This window comes from Triplophysa rosa, linkage group LG25, assembly GCF_024868665.1.
Source record: "Triplophysa rosa linkage group LG25, Trosa_1v2, whole genome shotgun sequence".
Classification (NCBI taxonomy): Eukaryota; Metazoa; Chordata; class Actinopteri; order Cypriniformes; family Nemacheilidae; genus Triplophysa; species Triplophysa rosa.
Window position 1 is genome coordinate 7414181 of NC_079914.1, and position 22790 is coordinate 7436970.

Genomic DNA, 22790 nt, shown 5'->3' on the forward strand with positions numbered 1-22790 from the left:
TGTTGACATATGTCAATTGTGCCAAAAGCTCCCTTCAGATCTCTCCATGTGTATGGAGATTTGAGATCCATTTTTATATAGAAAAACCTTTTTTGGACTCCTTTAGAAACTTTCTTCTTATGCAGGGTATACTTACTCTCCATATAAAGGTAATTTACACAGTTCTGCAGTGTTGAAATTAATTTAAGCATATGCTTTGATCCAAAACCTACTGTAGTAACCGGCCAACCTAGGCAACATTTTTGGCAGTATAGGCACGCTTCCAACACAGTGTCTGTTCCAGACAGTTGGCAGCGAATTTTGAGGTAATTCGATTATCAGGCAGCAAATTATGCAATAATAGACGCCTTTACTGGTAGTTAACATTGTGACATGTTTTTGTGGGCGGAGCTTAGGTGGAGGCAGAAAGATCCCCCTGACCGCATTACTAATGCTAGGTAGCACGTTTTGTTTGCTTGCTTTTTGACAATGACTAGGAAAAAATCGGATTAAATTTTAACATGTAAGGTCACTCACTGTCTAGGACCGCAATTGTTTTTGAAAAAGTTAACTTTAACGCAGGAACCTGTACGCCGTGCTCATGGATCCAGGGATGAACTGACAGGATTACCTCCAGTTAAGTGGTCTGACATCTACACCTACCTGACAGACCAAGTGTGTATAGTAAAGATAAACTGAGTTCGTGAACATCTATAGATGCCTGCGTGTACTAACAGTGGAAACGTTAGAAAATGCATTTAATTGAACACAAACCTGACACATAACATGAGCCTTCTCACTGTTCCCTCTCCCTTTATACTAATGTGACAACTAAAGAAAAAGAGATGACAAACAGTTTCCTTTATGTTTAGTTTCTGACCGATAGTTAACTGCTAGTTGTATAACTAACAAAGTTAGCAAGCATACCCTATGCGTTCAAAAGTTAACGCTACGTGAAAAATAACCTTGTTCCCCAGTTTCTGATTAGGTGGGCATAAGTGAGATATTTTTAGACGCGAACCCAAATCATAATCCACACCAACAAAAGACAGTAGTTTTTTTTCTTAAGTGTTATGAAGTGAAACGCGAGCACTTTTGATGATCGTTTCTGTTCAGTCCACTCGTTTTATTGTGTTTAACTACAGCTGTCGTCAGTGTTTTTGTTTTGCAATGGAAGCAGGTATGTGTTGAAATATCAAATTGGAGACCGTATTCTGTCGATTGTGGCACTAAACAACACAACATGACGACATTTTAAACTCCTTATGTAGCCGAATCTGTGCTGGTTTGTATTGGCCGCCTCCAGTTTTCCTTTTGTTTTGCCTCCAGCTAATGCCGTGACGTAAGCATGACGTCTGCACAAAAGGGGTCTAAAATCATTTGTTTTGGCCGCAATCTAAAGCAACACTGCATTTATCCTTTGTGAATAAGGGATTTCCAGAGTGCATTGCAACAGACTCGATAAACATTTTAATCCATAATAGTGGAAGAAACTGTGAATGATCTTGTTCAGCACTGTGTGTATAGCACTTGTATTTATTAGCGCTTTATTAGCTTAGCAACATGAAAAAACCAGCTCCATTTTACTCTATTCAACTCTATTTAAAACCACATTAGACACGCTGCTGATCTACATAGTAGACATTAAACAAAGATTTTTGTTTGTTGGCTAATAAAATTCTGTATATATTGAGTTTTATCAAATATAATGATTTGATTATTTTAGAGTGTTATCTAATATAATGAGGATATACCTTGTCATGTCTCTTACACCTAGTCCTCATAGGTCAGGATCTTTATTAGATGGGATCTTGACTGTTCGCTAGACTGCAAAAGCTGCCATCTCAAGTAAACACCCGCCAGGTGTCACTTCATCCCACCCGTGACACCAGTCGGCAGAGTCAGACTCAGACCTTGTCCTTTTAGGGGTGACCTCCTCAAACGCATCGTGTCATACCCCTGCCCCTGTGAAACCGCTCCCCAACAAGAATCATGGAAGTATGAGCTGGAACGTGGGGTGGGGGGTGACAGCACTGGAAACCAATGGTGCATCAAGACACTTCTACCCCACCACGGTGGCCATAGATCAGGGCAGGTCTGCTGGCGGACCGGGTGAGGGTGACAGGGGAATAACATCCCTTTCTCCTCAATCGACAGGGCCCATAACTCCTGCCTCCCCAGGGACAGATTGAGAAAGGCAATAGCCAGGGGCTGTGAAGCAGAGATGCTTGGGAGAATTGAAAGTTAAAGAAGCAGAGGAATATGTTTTTGCTCTTGCACTTGCACAATTTTGTTTGCCAGTGAAAGGTCCACTAAAGGAAATCATTTAATTTTCATTTTTCAGATCAGGCTACGTGCATTATGTGTAAATATTTTTACGCCATTCTAAAGAAAACACAGGGGGAAAGCTGCACTATTGGGAAGTGCAGTTTGTTGAATTTCTTGCTCAATTTCCTCTCGGTCTGCAAAGGAAAGCAAGCAGGAATACTGCTGTGTCAGGACTGAATCTCCGTCTCTACAAGAGTGCCAACCTCCCGCCCCGGTGTCGACAGATTTTATAGCCTGATCAATTTCCCAGCGGCTTATTGAATGTCTTTCAAATGGCTTTTTTATTTTCAATTATAACCTACTGTGTCTCGCCTGCCACAATGGGCCAACATTTGCACTGCAGGATAATTTAAAAGCCTACTTTAGGAAATTATGCATTTTATGCCGCCTGAATTTACAATCCCCTCTGTGCTGCTGTAACGACAATAAACGCAACCGAATGGATTTTTGCGTTAGGCTAGGAGGTACGTCGTTAGAGAACATGTTTGAGAAAATATTTGTTGGCCACGGACCGACACGTACAGTATACGCACACGCAATCCAGAGTCCGGCACTGCGTTGGCAGGAAGGTGAAACCTCCGAGTTTATGGAGATTTATTTGGTTATTAAATTTAACTTGCGCTCAGGTGTCGTTATCAAGTTGATGGAAGCAAACGCAGATTGAAGTACCGAAGGCGAAACGACCCAAAGTTAGACAGGTGCGTCTAAGTGCCCTCGCCCAACCAGCAATCTCTCCCCACCTCATCCCAGACGTGCGAAGCAACCTGAAGGTGAAAGAAGTGCTCACCAGAGCTCATTGGAAAGTAGAAATGACAGTAAATTTTTCAGCCTCCCTCTCCCCTCGCTCCTCCATGAGATGGGAGATCTTGTTATAGCAGTCAGGATGAAAGGGGGTCAGGGCAGCAAGCCGGCGCGCGCCTGTTGATGATTGAGGAAAAGAGGAGTAAATTCATTCTGCTCGCGGCACTTTGTCAAGTGCCAGTAGCTTACCGTTGAGAGCCAGTCACCCATCACCATGTTACGACCTCTGAGGTCAGCAGCGGACCATAAATCAGCAGCGAGAGAGGTTGGCGCGATGCTGCCGAGCCGAAGAGAGCTGATCCAACAATCGCCTCGACTGTGCCGCCCTCCCCCTCCGGCCGGATGAAGCCGAGGAACCAAGGCCTGCATAAAAATGATGCTCAGCCACATGTTGCTGCTTTATGGAAAAAACCCTGTAGTGCCGATCGCTCGCTTCAAGAGAGTCGTCTTTCCACACTTTATTCCCTCCTTTGCTTGATTAGATTGTTTATGGGAATGAGGGTTAATTATACCTCCCTGTTTGTAGCGAGCGCCCTCGTTCATGTAAAGTATTGATTTTTTTCTATAATGAAGTCTGGACTTTGTAAGTGACAATGTCTTTGATTACTTCCGACGAACCTCCTTGGAGTATTAATTAAAACGGCAGCAGATGTGCAGGTGCGGGAAATCATTAGAAAGAGGCCCCAGTCTGTGGACATGTACCTTTCCCAGCATGCAACGGCTCTGCCTGGCAAATAGGACGCCTGAGAGGGAACGCGCTCACAAGTTTGTCTCTAAAACATCTACATTAAATATGAGCACGCACACACTGCGAAGCGCTTTGTCTCTGCGCACCTGCAAAAAGATTAGTTTTGGACGTGAGTCTTTGTGTCATGAATTTTTATCAACTCGTTCTGACTGTTTTTTAAATAATGCCAGTGAAGGTGTGCTGCGTACGCTTCATAATTCCGTGTTAGTTTTTCCTGATGAAGCTCAAACTGTGAATTGTTTTGCTTGTATGGTTTTCAGATTTTTGACAGAGGTGCGATTCTGCCGACATGTTACAGGATTCCAACGCAAATAGTTAAATGATATATCACGATATTATTGATATGTTATGCACTCATGTGCTAGCATTTTTCTTTGAGCAAGAGGTAAGAGGATCTGGTCGGTCAGCTCCTGCTTTCAATATTTGCTCCTATTAAACTGTGATTATCCTGCTGCGCCTGGCTTCTCTCAAAGTTGGAGAGAGCGAGAACGAGAGCAGGCCGACACGACACAGTTTTTCCAGTGAGTAAAAACTTCCTGACAGCTCTGAAGGTTTATCAAGACCGTTGAAGTTGTTGAATACATTAGTTCAGCTTTTGAGGGGAACACATTTCAACAGTTGTGATAAGATTGTGATAAGAGTATCGAGTCCTCACTATAGCTGTCCATCAGTTGCTCAACGCTGCAAAGTGCGCTGCAATTAGAAACCAGCTCTTCAGACAGAGCTTGAACACAAATAAGCACAAGACTGTATAAAAGCAGCTTCGTATCAGGTGAGTCGAAATAGTCTTGGCTACTGGATCCACATTCCGCCCGCGCATATTTCCCGACCCGCACCCGAACCGCAAATGACACATGAATAATTATTCCAACCATTAGTTCAAATGTTCGCGGGACTCTGGCCAGTAGTCCTCCCTAAAAAGGGAATTGAGAACTTTTCAAGAACACTCAAAACTTCACTCAAAAATGAAATTCTGTCATCATTTACGCAACCTTGAGTTGTTCCAAATCTATATGCGTTTCTTTGTTTTGATGAACACAGAGAAAGATATTTGGAAGAATGGCCACCATTGACTACCATAGTAGGAGAAATGCTTTGTAAATTTCTTTGTTCTGTTGAACACACAAGAAGAAAGATATTTTGAAGAATATAGGACAGCAAACAGTTCTGGGGAACTACTATTACTATTGTCATTTTTCCTACTATGGTAGTCAATGTTGGCCAAGAACTGTTTGGTTACAAGCATTCATCCAAATATCTTTCTCTGTTCATCTGAACAAAGAAATGTATGTAGATTTGTATGTAAATGATGACAGTATTTATATTTTTGGGTGAACTGTCCCTTTATTGTGGTAAAATTACTGTTACACAACCCTAAATGGCAATTTTTTTTCTTGATACAACTGTGATAAAACACAAAAATGTTTATTAAATAATTACTGTAAATTAACTACTAATGTTAATCATATTAAACAATTCTTCGGTCAAGTTATATAGGCTGTTTAGCACTTTTATCAGTCAGTTTATATGTAACAGATGAGCATATGTTGTTTTTTACCATGTCTTTTAAAATGGCTCACACTATGAGATCAGGTAAAAGGCCTTTGCAAATCAAACATAAGCATTTGCAAACATAGTCACAGAGAAAGGGTGTCATCAGGCACAGGGTGCAGTGAGTTGAATGGAAGATGAAAAGATAAAGTAGACAGCAGAAAACTCTGTTTATTGTCTCTCAATCTCATACGATTATTTCATAGTCTTGTGCTCAGCTGGCTGCTATTACATCTGCTTGAAAACAATGAATTGAACAGATGGCCCGGAACTAAATCCACCTCTGGGTTACACACTTTGTACCTCAGCTTGTATGATTTTATCTGGACCTTTAAGATCTGAAACATCGAGGCTTTTAAAATGCAGATCAGAGGCCATGCAGTTTCTGTTGAAAATTAACCACGTGTTTGAAACAATGTCCGAAAACAGTTGTTGTAGAAGGGTATGCCTCTGGCTTTGGATGCAGAATGGTAACAATTTGTTTGTTTGTTTGTTTGCAGAAGACATTGGTAACAATACGTTTACATTTAAAGGGACAGTTCACCCAAAAATAAAAATTCTGTCATCATTTACTCACTCTCGAGTAGTTCCAAATCTGTATAAATGCTTGTAACCAAACAGTTCTTGGTCACCATTGACCCCTTTCCTACATTCTTCAAAATATCTTCTTTTGTGTTCAACAGAACAAAGAAACTTATAGAGGAATTTTTCCTACCATGATAGTAAACGATAACAGAATTTTAATTTTTGCTGAACTGTTCCTTTAAGTTTACTTTACATTCATTAACCATAAATGCATTAACATAAACTGAGCAGTATTTTCCCCTGCATTTATTATTATTTATAATGTTTATTATTACCAATACAACTGTTCTTGCTAGTTCATAGTGCATGTTAAGAGATACAACTTTTGATTTAAAAAATGCATCTGTAAATGTACATGTAAATGGCGACATGAACATTAAAGTTAATTTAAGCTTAAAAAGTATTTCCCATTGTTAGTTATGACTTCTATCTCTTTTCTACTCTTTCAAAAAAAACTTAGCTCTGTATACTGTGGTAGGCTATATGAGACCAATTTTCTTTTCATTGCACTTATGCTTTTTGTTGTCCTTATGTTGTTCCAATTGCTTCCATTGTTTCCCTCATCTGTAAGTCGCTTTGGATAAAAGCGTCTGCTAAATGACTAAATGTAAATGTATATGTAGTCATGTTAACAGACTAACTGATGTTGTTAACTAATGTTAACAAATGCAACCTTTTTGCAAAGTGTGTACTAGAGTACAGTAGGTTTAAAAAACAATTTATGCAGAAATATCACCCAGTGAGCAAATTAAAGGCACCTGTGACCAATGCATTACTACTTTTGATGTGTAGGGTTGTGACATCCTCACATTGATTTGTAATTTCAAGCAACCTAGAGGATCTGAGCATCCACAACACACCTCTGTTCTGACGCCTGACACGTCAGGATGATGGACTCCTTCAATGAATTGACCTCTCACCTCCGGACGCCCCTTTCGCCCTCCCTCTCTCCTTTCATCCCTTCATCCCTCCATAACCGCTCATGTAGATGAGACAGAGATAGATGAAGAGATTTCTGATGGGCAGCCATTTCATGGCAACACACCAAATGAGTTCTGGCTTCTGCGGCCCACCCCTCCTCTGCAGGAGATTAATCCTGACACGGGGCACTTACCAACCATGACAGTTCTGCGTGCGTGTGTGTGTGTGTGTGTGTGTGTGTGTGCATGTATACTTCCTATACTTTGGGGACAGAATTGTCCTTAGAAGTTTGCTAAATATGACCACACCCCAAATTAGGAATTTCCAAATGATTTCGGTGAATAATAGAATAGAGCAATAACAAAATGGACTTTGATTTACTAACTAATAATTTACTAACTTCTTAGTAAATGTGTTTTATTGTTCAGTGCAAATCAATTTGGAAACATCCTAATGATTTAAAAGGTGAATAAAACAGATACTGTATATACAGCATTTTAAAATTCTGAAATCGTTGTATTTTATTGCTAATGTGTTTATTTATTTTTAAAAATAAGTGTTATGGTTCTATAGTTTGGATATAATTCTTTTAATATTTCTCAATAGAAAGTGACACTTGAATCGGGACACTTCCAGTGTCATTGGAATCTGCATGAAGTCTCTGTACATATTCACGGCATGCCGCTCGCAGGAAAATGTTACGCAATGTTGCGTAGGAACTGTCATAAATTTGATTTTACAATAATTTCTCAAAGTGCGTACATGTGATTCATAGAACGAACTTATGCACAGAAAACGCGTATACGCCTCTCTATCAAATAAATAGCAAATGATCGTGAAATTGTTCGCAACAGTTTCAGAGCTCTGCATTTTAATGATGTCTAATTAATGTCATTGATGTGTGAAAGTTCACCTGTCAACGTCCAAATCCTTTACGAGCGGCAAGAATGACTTATATTTCCAAAAACCTGCAGCATTCGGACAAGCTAAAGTGCGTACATCTGCTCAGACCATGATGTGGCGCTAAGCACTTTTCCACGTCAAAGACCGTTTTTATAAATATGAACGTTGACGTGGAACTTCGCATACGCACGCTTTATGATCAAATCTGTGCGTACGCACGTTTTATAAATGAAGCCCCTGATGTCTTAAACTCAATACGTATTCTGAAGTGGCCCCAGTCACACAGCAGATTTATGGGCACGTGAAGAACGCCACCAATTGGGGACTGAGCCCTCTGAGATAGGAATCCAAGATTACGCTCATCCCTACTGTGCTATCATGGCACCTAAACACAAGTCGGCCATAAATTTGAGAAATTTACGCCACAGAGATATGTTGTGTGTCTTATTCCGAGGGAGTTTGTTAAAGGTTTTAAAATATAGCCTTTACTATATTGAGGTGCAGTGAAATATCTTGTGCAATAGTTGTCGTTTAGTTTCGCTGAAAAGCCTTGTTTTGTACAATTTGTGGTGGAAAGGCAGCGTCTTGCAATCCTTGCAAAAGAAATGACGTTATTGGTGTAATTTAAATGCTACAGCAAATTATAGATCTAGACTGTTATTTCTGTAATTATAACCAAAATTTACGCACGCATTTTGTGATTTTTCAGAGCTATTCCCAGGTCAGTGATTAATTGTGTAACTATGTCATGTGACTTCACAGGACATCTGTCCCTCCTCTGTGTCCATGACAACCCGAATGAAGACCCCCGATGTCCTGACACTGGTGTCCAGCTCTCTGGACAGGTAAGGCCTCACGCCAGCTCTGCTCCCATCGGTCAATACAGTTTCATTCTAGCCTGAAGGTTACTTGACATCTAAAAAGAAAATCCATTTTGTTTCCTCAACAATGTCACAACAGTCATAACTAACCCTTTCTCTGAAAGCAAAACATTGTTTTTCTGTGAATTAGGGGGTAAACAACAAATTTAAACAGTTACAGGATGCTAAATACAACTAATATAAATAAATATTTTTCTGAGAAATGAGAAAATGCAATGACATGCCAATCTTTATTTAACCAGTTAATTGAACCATCTGCATACACTAAATATGTTGATGACTACATTTTTTATTCTACACCGCTACCTGTATGAAAATGTTAGAAGTTACTGGAAAAGCCATATTTTTTTAAACACCCAATTCCCCATTACTTTTTAATTCAAGTCGCTGAAAATCATATGCACATACATTTATTTGGAGACAGTGATCATCAAAGACAGCAGCCCTCTGGTGGCCACCTATAAAAGGATCTCTGTATCTCTTCAACCAGTGTACTCTTATCAGAATTTAAACTCAAAGCAACTTTTTGTTCACTTGTGGGTGGTCCGTATCTGTTGTTTGAGATTTTTGTCAGCATTGCTTGTCCTTTTGATCGCCTTAGCGGAAACAGACCTGCAATACTTACACAAACACTTGAAGCTATACATGAAAATGTCCACAGGTGTGAATCTATTTTAAGTGTACACAAAGCACGAGGCATTGGTCAGGGACACAGACGTACAGACGTAGCGGTTTTCTCTAGAGAAGCATGCGGATAAGGTGGAGCTTATTGATAATGTCCAGTATGGTATGAACCAGGATTGTGTCACAGTATAGTGCATCCCAAAATGCAAGAGCCATGATCACTCTCAGCTGTGAACTGTGTGGTTATACTCGTTGATCCCATTTGACTTTGGTGTTGCTTTAGGCTGTCTGTTGCCGTCACTGTTTTTTGTAAAACTTTTTAAAGGAAGTGTGAATGTTATCGTTGTGTTTACTTGTGTTGAAGTCATTGTACAATTTTTATGTATGTCTTTAGACATAATGGAACTGCAAATTGAGGGGTTTGTTAGGGAGAAGGTGGTGTTACTTTTCTAATCTAAAAGACTTACTTTTCTCATGGCAGGCAATAAAATGGGTAAAAAATATCGATAAATTAAATAAGAAAACAGATCTACAGCCGTGAGAAAAAACAACAAACCGTTTTAAAATTATTTTGAGTTTTTCTGAATGTACTTTTATGTGTTTAGGTAAAATTATCTTTTTTCTTCATTCTGTGAACTAACTACAATATTTCGACCACATTTCAGAAGAAAAATTATATTCGCATTTATTTGCAGAAAATGAAAACTGGAAAATCAGGTCAAAATAACAAAAGATGCTCTGTATTTTTTCAGACCTCAAATACTGCAAACTTTTTAACAGTTTAGTTTATTTAGGTCATTTTTCTTTATAGTTTTTCTGTAGCCTATTTACACTTACAAAAACGGTAGTATTCCGGCAGCTGGGGCGCCAAAAATAACATTTATGTACAATAAAATGTACATGTTTTTCATGTCGGCCGTAAAATAACATGCCTATTTGCAATCTGTTTTTGTAATGTACGTGAAAATGTGTAAAAAAAACAGTAAAATTCTATACGCTTTTTCCCCGTGAAATTATTTTTTTATTTTGTTTAGTTTAGTGAAGGTATTTATTAGTTTATCACTTCATTCTCTGGCCCCAGCCAGAGACACCAATACCCTCAGCCCAGAGGAGGAATGGCAGGCAGGCAACTATGCTGTGATGTGTAACAAGAGCCCTCTAACCCGGTTCACTGTACCAGGTGTCTCTTGAAGTCACAACCTCTGAACATGGACTACAGCCCTTCTGAAACCTTTATGGACTTCCGCCAGTGTGTCAATCACTAAGTGAGTGGCAGGGCTTCCTGTTTTGGCCGTGTGAGGTTACACATCCTGGCAGGGTAGCTGCTGTCAGCCTCAGGACCTCGTGCTAGTTGTGTCTCTCCCTCACGCACACGCACTTCTTTAATCCCATGGGGTTCTCTTGACTCGCAGGCTATGGACACACCAGCGGAGTTGCCGCAGCGGAGTGGTTCCTGTTTTACTTTACACCTGCACAGTGCTGTCAGGGCATCTTGCCTGACCACACGAGAGGTCAATCACGCTTCAGTCAAAGTTAATTACACATTTTGTGTGCCAAAAGAAAGAAAATGAAACTGAAAAGGCTGTGGAAGAGAGGTAGGACACTTAAACTGTAGAATGAGAGATTGGAATTTTAGGGTTTTGTTTGCTGGTAATACCTCAGTAAGCTTTAGTGCAGTGGGTTTTAACCTGAGCATCATTGCCAAGGATGCAGAGGGGGTCACATGATATTTCTATGTACTGTCTTTATGGTATATAAAGACTCTTAGACCCTGAAGGCTCTTGCAAGCTTTTTCTTTTTTCTTTTCCGATAGAGAACCACAGTTATGACAGTTTTGTTGAGTTATTTTAGTTTATTAGAGTTTTATTCAGGGGCGGACTGGCCATCTGGGAATCTGCTAACGTATGGGGCCGGAACAGATGCTTGGGCCGCTCAGACAGACGTATTATAAATGCGAATGCACGTAACACGAATGCAGAAGACCCGTATGCATGCCCCCCCCCGGTCGACAGACTCGATGCACACACATGCCACCCCCGTCGACGGAAATGGTGGAGGGCCGATCTGTGCCAAAAATGCCAGGGCAGATTTTTCTTCCCAGTCCAGCCCTGGTTTTATTAATTTAAATTTAAACTAAATTGATTACATTGTTAGTTTTGTTCATTTTAAATATTTATTTAGCAATTTTTTTGTGCTACTGTTATTTTTTATTTTTATGTTGCGATATAACTTTACATTAAAATATTTATTATTTCAGTTTCAGTTTTATTTCAGTTTTTATTTTTATATTTATTAATTAATGCTTACATAATTTATTTTGATTTAACAATATGAAATGTTTTAAAAGTTTTTTATATATATAATAATATTAATATTTTTTCATTAAGTATAGCGTTTTAGTTCTGGCAAATGTATTATAGGCTTCAAAAGTTGTGTACATTTGTGAAGACTATATTGGGTATATCCTCCGACTATTGTTGTTTGATGAGTTTATTTATTGCGATACTAAAGCCTTTTGGAAAACCTTGTTTTTTGTAATCTGTAAACAAAAGAAAAAATACTTAAAATAAAACAAAATAATTCAGTGTTATCTTTTTAAATCGTCCATTTAATGCAACTTTTTATTCATTATTTTGTCCTTTTTGTTATTACTTATAGAAATAGTGAGAGCATAGTGAGAAAACTGTACGTGCACAGCTCTTAATCCACATGTGCAGCATAATTGACCATTTAGCCTTTCTTTAAAAGCATTAGATTGGATCAATGAAGTCCTCAAAGGGCTTCACTTAATAGTTTCTTTGCTACAAAGATCCTGTTACTGCTGATGGTGACAGTTGACACTAGTTAGCACAGAGCATTGATGCCTGTGGGTGTTGCGCCTTTTTATTTAGATCTTTAAATGTTTTCTTTTTTATGTTTTGTTCCATATGTTGTTCGCTGAATTACAATAGAACAAATTTGAGAAAAAGACTGGCTTTGAACCTTCAACCCCACTGACAATACACCGAAATAAAAAGGCGTATAGCAGAAAAACAGTGACGAATATTTCAAACCTCAGAGTGCAGCCCCGCTCACCTCTCCCACACTTTGAACGGCCAGTCGCATTGTTTCACCTGATACAATTCGCCATGTTGTCTTTATTCCCGCCGTCCATCTGGGACCTGGACGTTAATATGCCATCGCCGCAGCTCACATCCTCATTAGACACCGCAGCAGATGAGGTTTCCTGTGGCTTGGGGGGCATCGCCAGCAGGACACTTGCTCCTACTAATCTATCAGCAAAGAGAGGAAGAGAGGCAAAGAGCTGTTATGTCACCGTGGAACGCCACCTGAGCTCCTGTGACTAACTCCGCAGGAAGAAGAAAGCCAGACCACAAACATTGGCGGCTTAGATCATAAAGGCCCATTGAGGGAGGCTTCTGTGCAGATGTGAATAAAGAGTGGCCTTTTTTAGCCATCCGGTTTGCTTGGTCTTTTAAAGCCATAGGTCATACAAAAAAATCAAATATAAAGGGTATTCTCTTATTTAATCTTATTCAGGAGAAACACTCTCGTATCATTCAGTTTTGAAAGAGTTGGTGTCATTCAACGTCCTGAATGTTTTTGTGAATGGACGGTGAAGCACTGGAGATAACAAAAAGAAAAATGGACATGGTCATCCTGGTGTCATTGGTACGGAGGCAGAATGTTAACTAATCATCACTCAAGGGAATCTATGGTCTGCTCATCTCTGGTCTCACCTCCTCACCCTGTATAACGCGGATCGTCATACTGCACGGGCGTGATGGACATTTCCCTTTGTGATGTGGGTGGATTGGAGAGTGACACCTACTTCCACCCCCCACTGGAGAGGAAGTTCCTATCAGAACACAACAGGAACAGAAAAAAAGGAAAACAAGCTGACATCTTTTCACTGATGAAGTCACTTCCTACAGGCCCTCTATTGACCCCTAGTCCACCCACTCACCACCCGCCCAAACAGAGTCTCTGCATGCAATACTCATGCTGTGGTCAGCAGGTGGTTGAAGGAACGGACTTCACGTTGCTGTAGCTATATGATCTATATGTTTTTTAGTAAATGGACAGTTCTCGAATTCATTAAATTTAAGGCTCATACGTAACCCAACGGTTTTGAGTGCAAATCATGGAAGAGTTGATCCCTGGACTATAGAGGTGTTACTCCTTTTTTTCATAATATACCCCTCAACGACAACGCACTTAACCTCAGGTTAGGTCAAGGATGACTGCACATGTACTGTGTAAGACACTTATAACAAACTGTATTTGTTTTATTGTAAAAAATAAAACAACATGCTGCTGTGTGTATATAACACACGAATAAACTACAGCTTACGTGGTCCTTGTAGCATATCTATACGTGTGGAGCTGGGGAAGGAGGAGGGTTCTGAAACGCGCTGCACTGCTGCAACAATCACTAGCCGAGATTTAAACGTAGAGGAGCAAGCTCATTGGCTGCTGATACGGAGGGAACCAATCACTTCACCGTGTAGTAGTTATTATTTCGGATAGGTTTAGACTTTAAGACTGCGCCATCTAGAGTTTCATGGCAGAACTATTCATTACATAATTTTTTAGAAAAAAAATTATAATTTTCTTTAATGTTGATTTTACATGTAACTATTAGAACATTACAGCTTTTTTATATAATATATATAAAAATTACATTAAAATATGCATTAAAATAACAAAATACATTAAAATATAATATAGGTTATGTATGTTATTTGTAATATATGTTTATTAAAATAACAAATATACATGTAATAATTGATTATTATCATAATTAGTAATACTTGAATACTGAATTATTGATCTAGTTATTCACAAATGTTTACAATTTGTATATTTTTATTCGTTATTGTCCACTTTCATCATTTTAAATCATAATTATAAAAATATTAAATTATATATATATAATATTATTATTTATTTATAGTAGCTTTTTTCTTCACAACATTAATCTTTATTCTTAAGCCCATTGCACATTGAGTCCGAAATTTACGTCTGAAATTTCCGCATGTTAAAAAATAAATACGACCTCCCGTTGTGTCAATCGCATTTACACACTGCCTCCGATATTTTCGTCCGTCATAAAAAAATTCGGACCGGGTTCGATTTTCTGCGTTTTTCTCATCCGTCAAGCATTTTGAGTGGCCTTTTTTAACAATTCAGAGACACCGTACAAACGAGAGCCAAATACGAAAAAACGCATATGAAAATTTCAGACTATGTGCAAAGACCTTTAACCTTACAAGTGAAAACTCTAAATGTTTCGTCCTTTTCCTGGAATTTGGGAGTTCAGAAGTTTTTAATCCTGGAATTGCCAGTCACCCACAGCAGCTGGAGTTCATTCAAGGTCACGACAGTTGCTTTTAAATGAATGAAAATCTTATTTCTTTAACTGTTGTTATAAATGTAAAAGGACAGCTTCATTTAAAGCTCGAAGGCACCGTGTCAACAGCTCAGATGTTTTTCAATTATCGGATTTGTCTATTTGTGGAATTGATCTGTTAGCACCGTGCAAAGTTCTTGGCACACGTCTGGGACAAAGAAACAGAAAAAACGAATGCTTCCGTCCACGTTGAGAGTATTTTCCTGTTTACACTGAATGCAGGTCAGCGGTTAATGGCAGAAGATAAAGGCATTAGATGTGCAGGACAGGACAACGATGTATTCTTTACATAATAAGCTATACTTATATTATTCATATAGCATGTAGAAATTAATTTATTCAAATGTGTTTAATAGATAATGAATTATGTGACTACTGATAATTAACATAAAACATTTTTTTGGTTTCAAATTAAGACGGAGAAGGAAAATACAAAGCCCACATTTTATTTATTTTAGATCTCATATCGCATATCCTATAGTAGTGTAGTAGTATAGGTTAATAGATGCAGATTGATGTTTAATGAAACATTGAGTGGTGCTGGTGCAGTTTGTTAGCAGTGTGAATGGGCTCACAGGGGCTGGCGGTGGTCTCTGGGTGAAGTCATTAGAGCTGTGTGCCAGACCCTCGATGAGTGCTAGCACTGCTCTCGCCCGGCCCAGTGAAGATGCCCCCCCACATCATGCATTCATTATTCATGAATGCCAAATTTGAATCTGACGTGTATATCAAAGACGAGCGTTCGGTTTCTGATCTCCCCGTGTGTGTCCAGTTCTAGCCCCAAAAATCTTTAAAATGTCTTTTATGTAAAGTTTTTTTTTGGTTAATCTGCTAGAGAAATGTCTTTTTTCCTTGTTTATGTTCCTTCTTTGTTTCAGTTTAGACCCTATTAGAAAAATAGCTTGAAGTCATATAGACAGAGTTTCTTCTCGTCCAAATTTAATTCAGCGTTCAAACCGACCTCTGTTATGTTCCCATCCCATTCCCTCCCCCCTCATCCCATTCTGTCCACTTTTGCTTTCAATAAAATAGCAAAGGCCCCCCCCCCAAAAAAAAGTATGAATTAAGTAAACACTTCTCATGAGAGGTATTTCACACAGCGTTTAAAACATCTGCACATCATCTACAACCGGTTAGCATACACACATCACAACTGGCTCAACGTCAATCAGAATCCTTTCAGCTCTCTGATGTTAAGCAGATACAATTTCTCTGTTCTGTAACGCGCACATGCGCTAACAGTGGCGGCAGGCACCGACGATCTTGCCACAGGTCAATGACAGCTTGACAGGCTTTGCCTGGCTCTCTCTGCAGGTGACAAAAACCAGCCCTCTTCTCTGATGCATACTGAAACAGATGCACACCAGTGTTCCCCCCAGGGCTCCGTCCACTCTCTCTTTGATGGTCCGGGGCTCCGGCCCTCTGATGTGGCCCTCATTCAGAGTGTGTCATGTTCGTTTGGCATATGCAGGCTGTCTGATATCAAGTAGCTGATGCTGTAGAGGAACTGAACGGTCTCCAAGGATCCACTGGCAGACTAAATAACCGCCGGTCTGCTGTGTACGAACAGCTGTTTATCAGAGAAAGAGTGGGCAGAGGTTCTTCAATATGTTTTCTTCACAGACAACAAGAGATATATAAGCAGTGTCATTTTAAGTAAAAAAATATTGTGGGTTTGCCATCATGTGAAGCTCCCCAATCTCTGTTTCCTGAGCGCTCCATCAGTGGGTCACAATTCAAGGTTGAATAGTCTCACCGGAGAGCGAGACCTGTTGGATTCTGAGCAATACAACACGCGGGGGTCCTGCAGAGTTAAGTATTTCCAGTGCGTGTGTTTGTAAGGTCATGTACATGTTTGGCTAGGATGCTGGTTTTTACACTGTTTATGTTGTTTACATGGGTCAATGACAAATTAAGGCTGTCCAAGATCACAAAAGAGAAGAACTCTTCTAGAATTTAGTTAGTCACTTTTGACTAAAAATGAATACTATTTTAAAATAAAATAATTTAGTAATAAATGAGTTAAATATAATGAGAAATTATGAAATTGTAATAAAATAGTTAAAGGTTATTTCCTTCAGCAAAGATGCGAAAACGTGACGACCAGTGTTGGGTGTAACTAGTTACTAAGTAATTAGTTACTGTAATTTAATTACTTTTCCCTTTAAAAAAGTAAAGTAAGGGATTACTCTTATTTGTTCTGTAATTAAATTACAGTTACTTCTGATGTAACTGAATTAAATACCGTGTAATATATACAATAGTGGAATTGACATTAAAATTCAAAATCTAACTTTAAAATGCATGCGTTAATGTATCTTTCTCACATTTGTTATGCAAGACAGTTAATAATTGTACTTTATGTAGTTTTTTATTATTTATTTGAATGAATTGAGAGTCGTTTTATGTCTATCCTTGACTCACTTAACTAATCAAGGTTGATATAAGATATAGAAAGTAATTAGTAATAAGTAATTAAATTCTTTTTGTAGAGATTAATTTGTACAGTAATCTAATTACACTATTGAATGTGTAATTAGTAACTAGTAATTAATTACTTTTTCATAGTAACTTACCCAACACTGGTGACGACATCTTAGTTCTGTGTCAGCCGTCGTAGTGCTTCAAACGGGAGGTTGAGTAGTTGGTTGCAATTTGTTACCTCACCGCTAGATGACGCTACATTTCATACACTGGACCTTTAAATAAAATAATATAGTTTGTAGAAGGCTTATTCTTTACAAGATTTTTTTTTATTTCTGCAGCTCCGTATAGATATGTTTTCATATCCGCACAACAAATGTCAGTCTAAAATAAAATATTTTAAATAATAATAAAGAATTGATTCATTATTATTATTTATTTATATTTTATTATATGTTATTATTTATAAACATTTCATCATAAAAAGTGAATTTACGTCATTTGAAAAGTAGATCGGGAAAATAGTTCAAAATAAATAAGCTTACCCATATATATCACCGTGTCTGTGATTTATTGTCTTCTGCATAAAATCATCCTACATAATGTAACGAACATTCTGTGAAAACATAACCTTAATATCTTTATAATCTTGACTGAGTAAGCATGTTTAAAATCAGTGTTTAGAAAGCCAACTTCAGGTATTTTTTGTGTTAACATCAATAAAATCATTCATTTCAATATTGATCATATTATAAATTAAAATGTGAGTATTGTATCTTAAAATCTATTATATAATCTATATTAATTATAATAATATACAGACAGTTTCAGTGGGAACAACATAAACAAACTTTATGTGGCCCAAACTTAACTTCCGGGAGACCTACGGAAAGAATCTATAACTGTTGAGTAGTTTTAATTTAATACAATGCATCTACAATAATATGTTAATATAAATCGATCTAAAATAAATTATGTTTCTAGCCACTAGCCAGACTGAGTGTGTAAACATACACAGACCGGAAGTGAACTTCAGGTCAGTCGCGTGCGTCCGATGAAACCGTCAATACACTTCCTATTTTTTCTCATTTTCATGGCTTTGACTATATTGATACTCCTAATCTTATATTTAATGATGCGACTTTCACAGGCAGGTTCACATACATGTACAGTATTTAACACACGTATAACCTGGCATCTGCATACACATTGTCCACATGTAGCCGTGTCTTCAAATAGGATTTCATGTGCTCTGTTTAATTTTGTTGTATATTTATGGTTCAGCAGAGTTCTGCTGAACTCCTGTCGCTGGCACAGACAACCTTGGGTGACATTTCCAAGCAGATGCATTGAACATTCTGACACTTCCTATTGTCAGTGCACAAAGAAACACTTAACCATTGAATCTGGAACTCCATTGGAGGAGACAGAATCAGGAAGTGACCTTGGGTACACACTCCCCATATAATAAAAGGGGTAAATCCAGGAAGATCTTTGAAACAGAACATATACGAGTGTGTGTGTGTGTGTGTGTGTGTGTGTGTGTGTGTGTGTGTGTTTCTTTGCGTTTGCCAGCTTGGGTATCCACAAAACACTCACAACAAACACAACATTTTAAATAAAAAGATTTCATCATTTTTAATAATGCTTATTAGTGTTACAATTTGCCAGAAATTTGAACTCTGAATATAGGAAAAATTTCGAAATACATGTTCGCAGAACTATCTGGTTTCAGTCTAAGCACATAAATTCGCTTGTAATTTAAGATGTATTATGCTTGGATCCCTATACACATTGTTAAGTATTTCAGAAGACTCAAATCTCATTAACGATGCCTCACTTAGAAGTTGGCACACATTGATTCAGGCTGTGCCAACCAGTGGCGCTTAACCATACTGCTTAACAAAGTATTATTGCTTTGAGGGTTCGTAATAATAATACTGCAATAATCTTTTCAACGGAGTGGATATACTGCATTTGAAAGAACCGATCCTCTTTAGAAGAACATGTTGCTTAAAGCAGTGGTTCTCAAACTGGGGGCCCCACGATGGCTCCGGGGGCCACAGATTTTGTGGCATTTTATGAAATATAGAAATTTATCATGAATTTTATGAAAAATAAGACCACCAACCAAAATAATTGATGTTCCTGCATTGTATAACTGAATATGTTTTTGGTTTAATTAAAATTCTAAGTTTAAGATTATAAATCTTTATTTGGGGGGCAGCAAAGCAATGCACTATACACAAAGGGGACCTTACAACAAAAAAGGTTAAGAACCACTGGCTTAAAGTATGTGTCCCACAGAGTGCCGTACTGTATATACACGTCTAAAACATTTAAGCAATATTTACCGACCGAGTGATACTGTATTGATGGTTTGTCTTAAAATAATGTGTCTGATTTAAAACACGAGCATGCATGGAGTTCAGGGGTGATATTTCAACTAAGTTTGATGATCAAATCAGGAGATTTAAACAATGACAACATTTTACATTTTGAACTATTGCTTTGAAGTTTCTGAAGTTTGAAAGTTTTCATTCAATTGAAATGAGAAGACAGCAAAAAGATATTTGGTTTATATACTCAGGCATGAGTTCCATTGGCTGTTCCTACAAACTGTGAGCAGAGGTATTGTTACAAATTACTCTTGGCAAATCGGCCTATCGTTTTTGACAATAAGAGGTCATTTTTCATGTCTGACCTTCTGTTTGGACTGCATTTTTGATCCTGTGTAATTATGTCTTTGTGCCCGAGAATGTGGAAATTTAATCACTTTTACAAAGAGGCCAGGCAAACGGCAGCGGGAGAAAGAGAGTTTCAGAGGAACAAGCGCTACCATTTTAACAGGACAACATGTTTGAATTAGATGTTCTCGCACTGGCTTTAAATGGATTTCTGAAGTGGTTGTTTGTGAAGATTTTCAATCGGACGTAACCTTGAGTCTTTTTTTATGGGAGGTCCGTCGGATTTAAGTGCTGGTATGGCATGAAGAGCCTGAATGCACGCGCTGCTCTCTGCTCTCCATCCATCTCTCTCCACCTCGGTTTTCTGCCTATCTCTCTGCCTGTCTGCTTCTTTTCTCCCTGAAATTGAAAAATCTGCCTGTGAAGTTGTCGCCATTGTCTGGGTAATTAATGGAATGCTGAGAGCGTGGTTCAGGTGCTTAAAGAGGTTTTTTTCTTTTTCCTCGTGACTAATAAGGGTAGGAAATAAGGCATTAGTGTTTTCGTGCTTCTTTTGTATATAAACTTATGTATAATACGTGCATTTCGATGAAAGGACGGTGACCTTCGCTGCGTTCCGCTTTGGTTGTGCATGTTGAGGTGAGGTTTATCATAACAATCCAAGTGGTCCTGTTTTAATATGCGCCTATTAATTCGAACATGTAGTTTGAAAGTTTGGGTCAAGGGCTCGCAGAGGTATGTCAAAATGATCTAAAAGTTCTTGCTTATAACATTAAAGAATGGCCTGATATCTAATGTCGGACACTGAGTATTTATAGATGCCCTTCTGTTTAGTAGAAGTCTTTACAATTTGTGAAATATTAGTTAAGATGGTTATTACAGATGCCACAATCATTCATTTTACAGCATGCGTACTCTATATGAATGTATTTGAACGATTCTCTCATTTGCATCTACTTGAATTCCTCCGATAGTTGTGAGGAGAAACATCTACTTAAATTGAAACGCAACTTAGAACTCAATTAACTCTTGAACTAAAGAGCAACTACTGAGCCATAAAATGTATCTCCTGTACATCAGATCGGGATGATCTCATTACTCTGTGAGACTTGTCAAACCCAGGAATAAATTGAACATCATTCACAGTGAATCTGAACTGAACACGTGTGTCATCGCCATGTCTGATCTCACGCTACAGCTCAGCTGCGCAGCTCTTAAAATGAAGGCCTTCAGTAAATCTCGTAGTTGTGTTATTTCAGAGCTCATGTCTGATAAAGACGACCGCAGTCCATCCATTTTCCATCTAAAACAGAGCCGTACATGTCTGCGTTTCAGTACAGCTCGATCAATTTCAGGATTGTACAGTGGAATGTGGAAAAACTGTGTAGTTTTACAATGAAGCTTTGGATTACAAATGCCATCCATATATATTGTAGTTGACATTCTCTGTTACATTGTACAATATACCTTGTATATTTAAGTTTGCACGTATTTATGAACTGTTTAGAACAGTCTACTTAGTTACTGTATAAACAAAGAAATGAATAAGACCTATTTTGCTCTCGTTTATAATGCCTGACACATAAAACAATGTATTGTCTTTCAGGAGCATTTATCTAAACCTAAACACAGCGTGCCAAACGAATGCAATCTTAACGTACCCATGGAAGCAGAGTTAACATCCTGCCATTCGCTCAGTTCCTCTCCTCAGCAAAACGGCACCATGTGTCTTCACTGAAACGCTTCCCATCATGTGGTTTGGTAAAGCGAAGATATCGTTTTCTGTTTTATTGACCTCAATGTCAAGAGTACCCTGCATGTTTTAAAACGTTGTGCTTATTTGTATGTCTCCAATGCCAGATTCTGTTGTACAGATGCAAACTACGATCTGAAACGGTTTGTTTATGAAAAACAAACTTTTAAAATGTCTACATTCTGATTGTTTTATGATAAATGTTAAATGAATCATTGAAAGCATGCTGAGACTGTAAGTCAGTTTGTTTGGTTTTTAAAATGAAATGTTAATCATAGGCAGTTCATTTCTGTTTAGTTTTTCTGCATAACACACTATACCAGTCGAAGATTTGGACACACTTGTCTTAATGTTTTTTATATGTGAAATTCTTAAAAACAGTTCGGTCACACTTCAGTATAGGGGGCAATTCTCGCTATTAACAAACCCTTAACTACGACTTTTGCCCCAATAAACTCTTTATTTGTATCTTATTAATAGTTAGTAAGGTAGTTGTTAGGGATGTAGAGTATGGTCATGCAGAATATGTGCTTTATAAGTGCTAATAAACAGCCAATATGCCAATAATAGGCATGCTAATAACAACTAGTTAATAGTGAGAATTGTCCCCTATACTGAAGAGTTACCAACAGTTTTGTAGACAAATATAAATTTTGCTTTTGCATGAATGAATTTCTAATTCACTTTTTGTTTGTTTGAAGAATCGTCACTATATCAGTTTTGATCTAAGATGTTTTTTGTTGTTCACTACAGAATGTTTACGCTTGTGTTTTGATAACGTCTCTATTCTTCTTAAACGTGGAAAATAGAAATAATGAAGATTTGAGATGTGTTCAAACCTTTGACTAAAATGTATATCAGATCAAGGCTGTAAAGGCATCAGGTACATTTGTTTTATTTATGACTGTAAATATATTTTTCCTTAAAATAAAACCCCATGTAGAGGTACTCTGTGATTTCCATCCTAATTGCAGTCACCTTGAATCCAGGCTATCTGTGGATACTCTGTGAATCTACTGCATGCATGCTTTACAACATTCTGATGTGGCATAATCGTTTATATTACATTGTAAGTATGAAGTTGTTCCGTGTATATCGTTGTTCACTGATTTACTGATTATGGACTATTCATTGCCAGAGATGAAAATAAAGTGACGCCCCTTGGCATAATAGTAATTTATTACAATATGAT

At 38.1% G+C, this 22790-nt stretch overlaps 1 protein-coding gene across 1 annotated transcript in view; it reads left to right on the top strand.

Moving 5' to 3' along the window:
* LOC130548980 (adhesion G-protein coupled receptor D2) overlaps positions 1-22650 on the top strand; it is a 63365-nt gene extending 40715 nt beyond the window's left edge. Inside the window, exons 24-25 of the mRNA XM_057326085.1 lie at positions 8579-8661; positions 21452-22650. Of these exons, the coding sequence (XP_057182068.1) occupies positions 8579-8661; positions 21452-21583 (215 nt within the window). The 3' untranslated portion in view covers positions 21584-22650. The remainder of the gene's footprint in view (positions 1-8578; positions 8662-21451) is intronic.
* The last annotated feature ends 140 nt before the right edge of the window (positions 22651-22790 follow it).